The sequence below is a fragment of the Silene latifolia genome, chromosome X (genome assembly GCF_048544455.1).
Source record: "Silene latifolia isolate original U9 population chromosome X, ASM4854445v1, whole genome shotgun sequence".
Lineage (NCBI taxonomy): Eukaryota > Viridiplantae > Streptophyta > Magnoliopsida > Caryophyllales > Caryophyllaceae > Silene > Silene latifolia.
In genome coordinates this window covers 5,800,302-5,811,591 of record NC_133537.1, presented here as the reverse complement: position 1 = coordinate 5,811,591, position 11,290 = coordinate 5,800,302, and the positions used below count along the sequence as shown (strand labels likewise).

Below are 11,290 nucleotides of genomic sequence, written 5' to 3'. Positions count from 1 at the left end.
CTCGTAATAGATACTCTGTAGATGAGTAGTAAAAATAACGCACCAAATCCAAATTTAATTGTTCCGGGTGTAATTTCAGAGCAAGTATCGTTACCAGCCGTGACTTGTAGAATAATGTCTTGAGTTGAACCCTTCTTGCCTTTATCGTTCCTCTCGGCCTCTCCTGCAACAATGAACGGCGAGGCTTGGCTTTGTGCCAAGCGTCTCACTCCGACGCTCAAGTCGATAAACTTAAAGGATTAAGGTGTGTTACTTGGCTAGGTATGTATTGTAGAGAGATAAGGAAGATATTACTGGGCAGAATGGTGTATTTAGGTTAGATTGTGGATCCTTTCCTCAATGAAGGTTGAGGAGTATTTATAGGCTTTCACCTTTTTTGTCACGTAGTGGCCAAGTGGCCGGCGGTGGAAAGAAGTGATCTACCCCTCGTAGGGACCTATGGCGGCGTGGCGCCATGTTGACTCACCGCCGTAGGGTCTTGGATATGAGTACGCGGGTATGTGTCCCCTGGCGGTAGTCATGCCGAGATCCAGGCTAACAGCCGATGGGTCGACGGCCAGGCTACTGAAATGCAAAGTCGTTGACTTGCTGTGGATATCTTTGACCTTGTTCAATATGTTAACTTGGTCAGCGGTGCAGAATATGCCCCATCATTAACAAATCCAAATTTTAACCATCCGTTATGTGTCTTCTCCAACTAATACAAACAATGAATTAGATCCAAACTCAAAATCAACTAAATTCAATCCAAATTTAAATAATGAAATTATTAGAATAAAGATAAATAAACCTAACGTGGGCAAGAATAATTGGCCAAACATACAACTTACAGATTCCACATGTAGAGGCATGTAACCTAGTTGGACGTACTCTCCCTATAATAATGACGCAGATTAAAAAAAATAAAAAATAAAAATCCTCCAAGATAAATAAGTTGATAAATTTTGACATTATCTAAAGTTATAACATCTCCCTTATCTCTCTCACATCACACATTCTTTTCTAAGAGACGGTCTTTCAAATTTTTATTATATTTCATACTAATTAATTAAGTGTAAGACGGATTCTTAGCAGACTTACTCCACCTATAATAGTCACATATATACCGTATATAAACGTTTTTCTTCAATTCATTTCTTAGCTAAGAAAGAACCATACCATACAAAAAATGGAAGGTACAAAACACAAAAAAATAACCATTCTTCTTGTTACATCAATTTTCTATGTAATATCATTAACAAATGCAAAAATGTCACAAAATTCACACCTTAGTAGACTATACAAAGCAAAATACCATGGAAATGTTAGTTACATAGACAAAAGTTCATTCGATTTTTCGCTTGCAAAGCGATTAAAGGGTAATGCGGAGCATAAACATCACCATAACCATAACCATAATCATAATCATAATCATAATCATAATCGAAATCCCGAGACAATGAAGGAAAAGGATAGGATTGAGAAGTTGCCTGGACAGCCCGCAGTTAAGTTTAAGCAGTATGGTGGATATGTGACGGTCGATAGTAAGGCTGGTAGGGCTTTTTATTATTATTTTGTTGAAGCTGATCATCCTAAGAATCATAAGGATTCTTTGCCATTGCTTCTTTGGCTCAATGGAGGTATAATTTAATTAATTATGGAGCATTTTCTTATTGCCATGATTTATAAGATTTTCAAAGTTTATTATAATTGAGTTATTCTTGTCTCTTAATTTCAATGCATATACATTGATATGGATTTACGCCAACATGTTGATGATTCTCGACGGAGTTATCTCACTTTCTGTTATTCACCTGCATCTTCTTTGTTCGGAAATATTTACAAGTTAGTTTCAATAAGGATCATCAAGTTAAATATTTAGTGGTGTAGTGGTCAGATACATAGTTTGTAATTGTTTGGTCAGGGGTTCAAACCTTGTTGTAGTCATTTTTGCACATTTATTTATAAATTACTATTTAACGCCTAGTTTTAGTTTTCGTTTCCAGAATTGTGTTGGTTTATAAATTCGTTCTATTGTTGTTTGGTAGTTTCATTAATTTTTATATAAAATTTATGTTAAGGAAATCAGGAGTTTAAGTTGTAGTTTTAATATCGTGACTTTATTTTCCATCGCCGAAATCATTGTTAAGCTTTTGCACGCTGTATGATAGAATCGCCCCTGCGTAGTATGTACATATATGATACTCCGTATAACCTAAGAGTCATGCTATATTATGTAGAAAACTTTCTTTATGAGGAAAAATAGGGATTTAAGCCTCCTAAAACATGAATAAATGACTTATTGGTCAGATTTTAATCCTTAAGGATTGATGTGATCATATGAATTTAAGTTATGTTTTGTCGACTCAAAATCTATAACATGCTGAAAAGGGTGTACTACTGTGCGATTGACCAGTATAAATGATTTGCTAGTTATTGTATATGTCAATTTGTTTCTCTACTACGCACATAGAGAAAAGTAGAATGGTTGTGAATAATCACCGTTATAAAAAGAAAAGAAAATAGTGAATTTAGACTTGATATACATATGGCATGAATGTTACATGATCTTTCTATCTCAAATGTTCAATGTTGTGCATGCATTTGGCCTGAAATTTCTTACTAACCATCATTGAAATAAGGTAAAAAAAAAAAAAGTGAAAAATGAAGTAAGTTTAATGAATAAATGCATCTATGATTGACTTAAATGAGTCATTTTCGTAATTGTCACTCTCAACTTCTCAAGTGGCCCATTATTATTACACTAGAAAATCTAGAGATAAATTTAAAACGTTAAGAACAGAAAAAATCCCTTTTTTAACGGTACAAAACGAAGACTTTCCTTCTAAGAATGCATTATTTTATGTACCACTTGAATTTAAGGTCCTTATTAGTTCAATTATTGTTTACATGTGTGTGAGTGTGTAATTGTGTATGTACGTGAATAATTGCATGTGCCCCAACAAACCCGTGATCAACTGTTGAATTGAGTAGAACATTCATTTCTTTTGCATTTTTCGAGCGATGTGGTTGTAATTTTGTAATTATATGTTGTTTAGATTATTTTTCGTGATGAACTATCGTCTCTTATTATTCATATATGGAGTCAATATACAGAAACAAACCAGAAAACATTATTTACATATTAGAAAACTGCTACGAGGTTAAAGATTAGACATGGGGCGTATTTTCACATAACCTATCACGAGCTAAGGTCCGATGTCAAACACATGACATGTCTAAAATAACCTATCACGACCTGAGGTCAGATCTCAATAACAACCTAAATGTGGAAATATTCACAAGATATTTCACGAGATATTCAAATATAAACTCATTTTTACTATGAATATCTTGTATATCTAATCACTTTCAGGTCATTAAGGACTCACATTAGACAAACAGTTACGTAATATATATGGGTGGCATCACATGTTAGTAGGTTAAAGAAAGACATAAGTAGTGTATGAAATACGTAAACTATGTTGTACGCCGTGGTACGTTATACGTACGTACAGATAAAAATTCAACGATCTTGCGATTGCGAACATTGTAATCAAATCAAAATGTTCAACAATTGACCAATTATCAGTTATCACGGATCAAAGCATGGCTTGATTCCCGCATTATCTTGATTTATTATTATTATTATTATTATTATTATTATTATTATTATTATTATAGGGATTAGACTAGACGATATTGTCTCGAGCTAAAATCGAAACCGATTTCACCAAATACTCATTAAAATAATCATCAATGGATTTATTTTCAAAACATTTAACTAGTCATTGTAAGTTGTATGTTACTTTATTTACAACCACGTTTTGTATAATATATTCATTTGTAAAGTTAATTATAATAGGAATATTTATAATAGTTGGGCCTCAACCATCACCTTAAGGTTTTGGTTGAGATGGTTTATCTATCAAATTATTGTGTAAATATCGTGGAAAATATTTGTAATTTGAATGAAGTAATTATAAATGATTTAATTTGTGAAATTCATTGTTTTGTAGGACCTGGTTGTTCCTCTTTAGCTTACGGAGCTATGGAAGAGTTAGGCCCATTTCGAGTTAAAAGTGATGGCAAATCATTATATAGAAACAATTACGCATGGAATCGAGGTATTACATAGACTACCATTTCATTTCTTCTAGTAGTGGACGTACTATACGTTTGTTCACAAATTCTTATTTGTGACGGTCACAAGATTACATATTTACTTGTGTAACAATAATGTAGCTGCAAATGTTGTGTTTCTGGAATCCCCTGCGGGAGTCGGGTTTTCATACTCGAATACATCATCAGACTACGACGACAATGGAGACACGAAAACTGCGGAAGACAATTACGTATTTTTAGTAAACTGGTTAGAGAGGTTTCCGGAGTATAAAGGAAGGGAGTTTTACATATCAGGTGAAAGTTATGCAGGACATTATGTTCCACAGCTTGCTCATCTTATTCTTCAACACAACAACAATTCTAATCAACATAATTACATCAACCTCCAAGGAATTATCGTACGCTTCTTAATTCCCGTCTTTTTTCTAACATCGATATTACCTGAGTGTCTCATATAACGATATTACTCAATCTTTCTACGTATTATATGTAGAGACTGTTTTTGAACAACCAAAATAAAACATGGGTCGATAAATAGTGAATAATTTCAATAATTGGTCGACTATTGAGATTTAAGTAAATTATACTCCATATCATGTGGGTTTCTGTACATCACAGTACAATTAAACTAGCAAATTCAATTAGTGATAATTAAGGATTTGACTTACTGCATTTAGAATAAAATTCTACAAGTAAAATCCCATTAACTGCGTCCACCACATGTGCTGTCTAATTTGACAAATTTATGTATGTCTAATCTTGGGATTGATTTCTTACAAGTTATTATTAAATGTCTACATCATATAGGAATAATAATGTAAGAGCAAACGGTAATTATTGTGTGTGACGGTATGATACGATTCATAAATGGTGATCACTTTAGAGTAACGACTAAAGACCATTTATCAAAGTTGGCTGATGTGATAAGGCTCTCGTCTCTTAAATAAGTAGTCAGGGGTTCGATACTCGGGAGGGGTCAATCCATTAAATTGTCTTCAATATCCAAAGAAGATTTCCCCAACTGTAATAAGGGATACTCCTGGTCAACAAAAAAAAAAGACGAAAGATCACTTTATGTTAAAAAAGGGTTACATTTTACATAAAAATGACCACTTTTTATACGGTCGCACCATTCGACAATATGACAATAATTTGTGAAGAGCAAAGTATAGCAAAGTTTTTGAGAGAAAATAACAAAGAGAATAATTCCAATTTCAAGCTTGTTGATTTTACACATTATTTGGATCTGACTACAGTGATAGTTAGTTGGTGTTGTTACCCTATGACATGAACATGCCACCTTCTTTTCTTGTTTCTCAGAATACCCGTGTCGAATACTCAACACATACACGTTACTTAAATAAGTTTTCCGGAACAAGTTTATATTGAAATAAACTCGAGTTGATGTATGTTTGTAAGTTGTAGCAAACTCTGATGTCGGATCCGAATGTCGAATCCTTGAAATCTCAAAAATAAGGACTCGGATACGAGGATCCAAATTTAAATTTGAACTCGGCTAATTTTTATTTTTTTCTGAAAAAATTGATTATTAGTAGTTAAAAAAATCAAAGAAAAGAAAGGAAAAGTAGTTTATTCATGTTTAACATGAATGAAGACTTTATTACAGCATTAAACTCATGTCAAGATTACTCCTGATATAGGACTGCTGTACAAAATAGAGGTTAAAAACAAAACACTCTTACACCGATTTTTCATAGAAGGATCCGTCAAAGATCCATGTCCGAATTCTGTCCACCAGATCCTCAGGGTCAGATGAAGAGTCCGAGCATCACAAGTAGCAAAGTCTAAGAATAAAACATACAGAAAATTCACGTAGTATCCCTGAATTTCGACACTTTTCCGATAAATACCAAAAAAAGATTAATCATTGACTTAATAATTGCAGATTGGAAATGCAGTGATACATGATGAGACAGATATGAAGGGAATGTATGAATATTTCTGGACACATGCACTTATTTCAGATCAACTCAGAAATCAAATAATGAAGCACTGTGATTTTTCACCCAATGTTCTTACTCAAACTACAGAATGCAATTCTGCTACTGATGATGTTGAGTTTGATATCCAGTTCTTAGATATTTATAACATTTACGCCCCCGTCTGTCTCTCGACAAATCTCACTGTCAAACCAATGAAACCTACTGTAAGTCTATCTACTGAACCATGTACTCTTGAAAAGGTATCATACTGTTCCAAACATTTTATTTACGCCTGTGTATCTGATTGCAGCAAGTATTGGACCCGTGTAGCGACATTTACGTGTATGCCTACCTGAACTCACCCGAGGTGCAGAAGGCCCTTCACGCGAATGTAACCAAATTACCTTATGATTGGCAGCCTTGCAGGTAAAACATATATATACATCAATTCATGGATTATACAACCAGTTGTACGGTATAGAATCTGAGCTTTGTAATAAAGTATCTGAGATCTATGTTAAAGAATATGAGCTTTATTAGAAAGTATCTGAACTCATCCATTTACACATTAAAAATATGAACTTTAATAACTAGAGTATGAATGATGGCGCGATTTTGCAGTCAGGTTATAGATGAATGGGTAGATAGCCCAACAACCATCATTCCTCTACTAAAGGAGTTCATTTCGAAAGGCCTTCGTGTTTGGATATATAGGTATGGTTTTCTGTCATTACACTCTTAACTAGTTCAGATAGATTCGCGGCCTCAACTGAAGGTAATACTTGTATATTGCAGCGGAGACACTGACGGAAGAATACCAGTGACATCAACCAGGCAATCCTTGGATGTTATGGGACTTAACGTCACGACTAAATGGCATCCTTGGTACATCAAGTCTGAGGTGGGAGGGTACACACAAGAGTATGAAGGGAACTTGACGTTTGCGACAGTGAGAGGAGCGGGGCATCAAGTACCAAGCTTTCAGCCTCTCAGAGCTCTCGCTATGATCATGCACTTCCTAGACGGCACTCCCTTACCCGACACTACTAGAACCAAAATGTACTAGTTCTACTTGTCATCCACGATTGTCGTCCCATTCTTTTCAATTTTTTGTATAGATGTCTATTTAGCTTTCTGGAACCGTGAGAGAGGCCGTTACTCGACCAGTCTCCTGGTTCCACCACTGCAAACAGGATTTATATTCAGGCTCCAAGCTCTACAGTGACTTATTCACGAGTTTACATTCAACGACTTGCGTTTGTTTAGCTGTCGAAACTGTAAACATTCCTTACTGACAAAATTGCATTCATTAACTGCAATCAATCGTTTACAGAATTACAGAAGCTGTATACAGTCTGCAATTGTCGACACTGTATACAGTCTGCACAATTACGAGTAGTAACTTGACCTTGAAGCTCAGGTAAAAAATGGATTTATGATTTATTTACGGTAATGAAACAACCTAAGAGCAAGAGAAAGAGGAAATTAATCCTGTAAAACAGCCATAGTTCAGACTTCAGATTGATCCGTAACTAAAATGTCATTCGCGTGTCCTTTGAACTCCTACCAAACGAGCAAAATCAACCCACCTGCACATCAGAGATAACAATTATTGACTGAGACGGAGGGAAGTAGTAAATTGGAGAGAAATTGTAATACAGAAGTTAAAGTCTGGATGATGTTACATGAGTGAGCCGAGAAACGTGTTTCCTGTACGAACTACAAAGCATGTTGCACTGAGTGCAAGCTTGTGTTGATGAAGCAACGGTTCTAGAAATCGCTGTTCTATTAATCCAGCTATTATTTGATACCTGTCAAACATTAGGTTTACATTTACGGATCCATATGTCTTAATACCGAGAGTAAACCAGCATATTATTCTAGAAATGCGTAAAAGACATACCTGAGGTTGGCAGAAACCGACATATATGTGCCATAAGCAATGCTGGTTTGCAACATCGGAATGTCTTCTGCTTCTGCAGAAAAGGATTTATCGACTGCCTTCCGTATGTTAATCAAAAGATTTGTCACTCCTGTACCAACCTGAAAATAAAAATCTCCTTCAGATGCGAAAGGGCATCTGTTATGACAATATGTAAACTTTCAATGCTACCCAAAAGACAGGTAACATCAAGTCTTATATGAGACGACCAAAAAATCAACTCACCACAGATGCACTGGTCCCGACAGCAAAAAGCTTGGCTCCATTACGCTGTGACACAAATGAAACTACGATAGTTAAAAAATGCTTTACAATTCCGGAACAAAACAGTCAGATAAGACGAGCTGCGTGAACGTACCACTAAAGCACCAGCTCTTTGTATCAATGAATAGTTAGTTCCTGCAAGAGCAATCTGAAGTAGAATTCACAGTATGTCAGTAAGAACTCCGAATAGAAAAAAATAAATAAATAAATAAATATAAGGACGCGGTTAAAACCTGGAATGCATTGTCAGGACAGGCATAGAAGAACCTTGCAACAGGTCCAACACTGATTGCAAGAGCTGGTCGAAGGGGAATTGTCGGTGCAGGAAGCCAGACTAGCATAAAATCTGCAACCAGAGCCATAATCTAACACCCAAAAAACAATTTCAACTTACTGTCATTTTACTAATCATTTTCCGAAATGAAAAACAAACTATTAATGCACTGCAATATACATTTGCATCATACCACGTCCGCTGTAACAAAGTCCAGCTCTTTGCTGAAATTTTCTTTACGCTTTTCCAATTCCGCAGCACTCTGAAGAGAACATATATAAAAATGATCATGTTCACGATTCCTCTCTTATTGCGATAGGGATTAGATGTATGCAACCTTATCCGTCTCATGATTGAATATTTTTTTTCTTAAATGGCGTTCTAAAGCAAAATATTTACAAAATTGGAGATCATTCCAAACTATTTACACGGAATGGGTCCCACCTTAACAGTTAGAAAATAGGTACTGTTAAATTGAATTTGTATAAAACCGTCTTATATAAATTAAAAAGCAAACCTTAGTGAAGATGCCAATACCACATTCAATACCAACTTTAGTCAAGAAAAGATCATCAGCAAGTAATCTCTCTTTAAACCCACTAAACTTAAGCAACCATCTCAACACGGGCGACTTCTCAAGATCAAAATACCGTCTTAAAATGGAACCCGGTATCCTTCCGGCTTCAACAGCCAAAGACAAATCCTTAGGCAAACTATCCAATGTCCTACCAACCTCAGTCAAAACCAGAATTGCCTCTCCTCTGTTTTTTTTCCCTGCATCATCATCATCACCTCCACCTCCACCTCCACCACCGCCACCGCTACTACTACCCCCGTTATCACCCCCGATGTCTCCGCCACCGGAGAATATACGGGTAGGCGAAAGACGGAATTTTGTGAAGTGGGTAGGTGTTAGTTTTGGAGGAAGGTGAGTGGTTGATAGGTGGGTAGGTTTGATGGTGATGGAAGTGTTGGGGTTCAGAAATGGAGGGGAGAGAAAGGAGGAAGGAAGGAGAGAGAAAGCAACAAGAGCCATCACTGTCTCTCAGTAAGCAAGTGAGTGAGACGGTGAAACGGTGAGATTAAAAGGAGGGAAATGAGGGGAAGGAAGGAAGGTGTGTGGATGATGTTAGCTTCAAAGTGTGGCACTTATTCTTCACAACTTTTGCACTATTTTAACTTGTTTACCCGCCCTCCCTCCCTTTATACGGAAATGAGGGGAAGGAATGAAGAGTGTGCATCTTCAAATTAGAGGTGATCATGGGTCGGGCCAGTGCGGGCTTGGGTTGGGTCTTTTTAATAAAAACGGCCCATCCTGGGCCGAGCCAAATGTGTGGGCTTATTTGACAAGGCTAAACCCGGCCCTTATGGGCTAATTTGGGCTTTTGAGTTTAAATAGGTTTTTCGGGCCCTAAAATTTACGACTTACATTAGAAAATACTTAGCATAATACCTTCAATTACTACTTTCTGGCTTAATTTTAGCTCACTAGCTCAGCTTAGCTCAGCTCTATTTAGTTCAGTTTCAGTTAGTTCTGTGTAGATATCTCTTCACAAAATTAACTCTTACTTCATCTGCATTAGGTTCACCTCAACTTCATACAATTAAGCTTAGTTCAGCTTCATTCAATTCAGTTCAACTCGTTTCAACAAAAAGTAATAGGACCTTCGAGTCAGGTTGATATTTCTATGTAGTGTCTTATTGCAAGGCCGTCGAGTCGGGTTTGAATCGGATTTTTTTAGAAATTTTGGATTCGTCTCCCATTTGGGCCTACTTTTGAGATGTATATTGATTGAGTCCATTAAATATGGATTTGAGTAAAACATGGGCCAAGTTTTACACGGATGTTGCGAACATTTGATAGTTATTTACACACATAATGGCCCTATAGATAAGTATTCAACAAAAAATATTTTCGAACTTTGAAAACCGCTGATTTTGAAGTTTCTTATCCACGGTTTTCGAGTTGACTGGACCACGGAATAAAATGCCTTGAATTTTGCACTTCAATCCCTTTATGTCATATAAAAATGACTTAGGGTAACCAAACTGACATTGGTTTGAAATAGAGAGATTTATAGACATTAAGCCAACTTTTTGGATCGTGTTGGCAATAGACGAAACAAGTTTATTCTTCATTTATGTTTGGGATCTGAACATCAAGTAGTCATTTAAACACATAATGACCCCATAGACAAGCATCTAGCAAAAAATCTTTCCGGATTTTGAAGATTTCCAAAACTGCCGATTTTGAAAGTTACGGAGTATTATCCACGGTTTTCGGGTCGACTGGACCTCGAAATTAAATGTCTTGATATTCGCTCCGCAAACCCTTTAGGACATATAAAAATGACTTAGGGTAACCGAATTCACATATGGTCTGAAATAAAAACTTTTATAATCATTAAACCCTATTTTTCGGATCGTGTCGTTAGTAGACAAACACAAGTTGTATTCTTCGTTTTTTGTCGTTTTAAAAGGGAACTGAACATCCGACATTCATTCAAACACATAATGGCCTTATAGATAACTTTAAGCGAAAAAATCTTTTAAGATTCCAGAGATCGCCAAAAACCTTTGATTTTGAAGGTTATTATCCAACGGTTTTGGGGTCGACTTGGCCCCATAATAAAATGTCTCGAAATTCGCACTACAATCCCTCTATGACATATTAAAGTGACTTAGGGTAACCGAATTGTCTTATGGTTTGAAATAGATACATTTAGAGATATTAAGCCTACATTTTGAAAAACGGGTAAAAAT

General features: G+C 36.0%; 2 protein-coding genes across 2 annotated transcripts; one reads left to right on the top strand and one right to left on the bottom strand.

The window, feature by feature from the left end:
• The first annotated feature begins 955 nt into the window (after positions 1-955).
• LOC141622511 (serine carboxypeptidase-like 40) lies at positions 956-7,295 on the top strand. Its single transcript, XM_074438549.1, has 7 exons — positions 956-1,619; positions 3,999-4,106; positions 4,225-4,502; positions 6,011-6,271; positions 6,358-6,473; positions 6,669-6,761; positions 6,843-7,295. The coding sequence occupies exons 1-7, from the start codon at positions 1,169-1,171 to the stop codon at positions 7,111-7,113; spliced, it is 1,578 nt and encodes a 525-aa protein (XP_074294650.1). The 5' UTR covers positions 956-1,168; the 3' UTR covers positions 7,114-7,295.
• A 40-nt stretch (positions 7,296-7,335) lies between these two features.
• On the bottom strand, positions 7,336-9,742 carry LOC141622512 (protein RETICULATA-RELATED 4, chloroplastic-like). The gene is made up of 8 exons (XM_074438550.1): positions 9,045-9,742; positions 8,721-8,789; positions 8,487-8,618; positions 8,348-8,401; positions 8,215-8,259; positions 7,951-8,090; positions 7,733-7,858; positions 7,336-7,636 (listed from the first exon to the last, which is right to left on the bottom strand). The coding sequence occupies exons 1-8, from the start codon at positions 9,561-9,563 to the stop codon at positions 7,588-7,590; spliced, it is 1,134 nt and encodes a 377-aa protein (XP_074294651.1). The 5' UTR covers positions 9,564-9,742; the 3' UTR covers positions 7,336-7,587.
• Between the last annotated feature and the right edge of the window lie 1,548 nt (positions 9,743-11,290).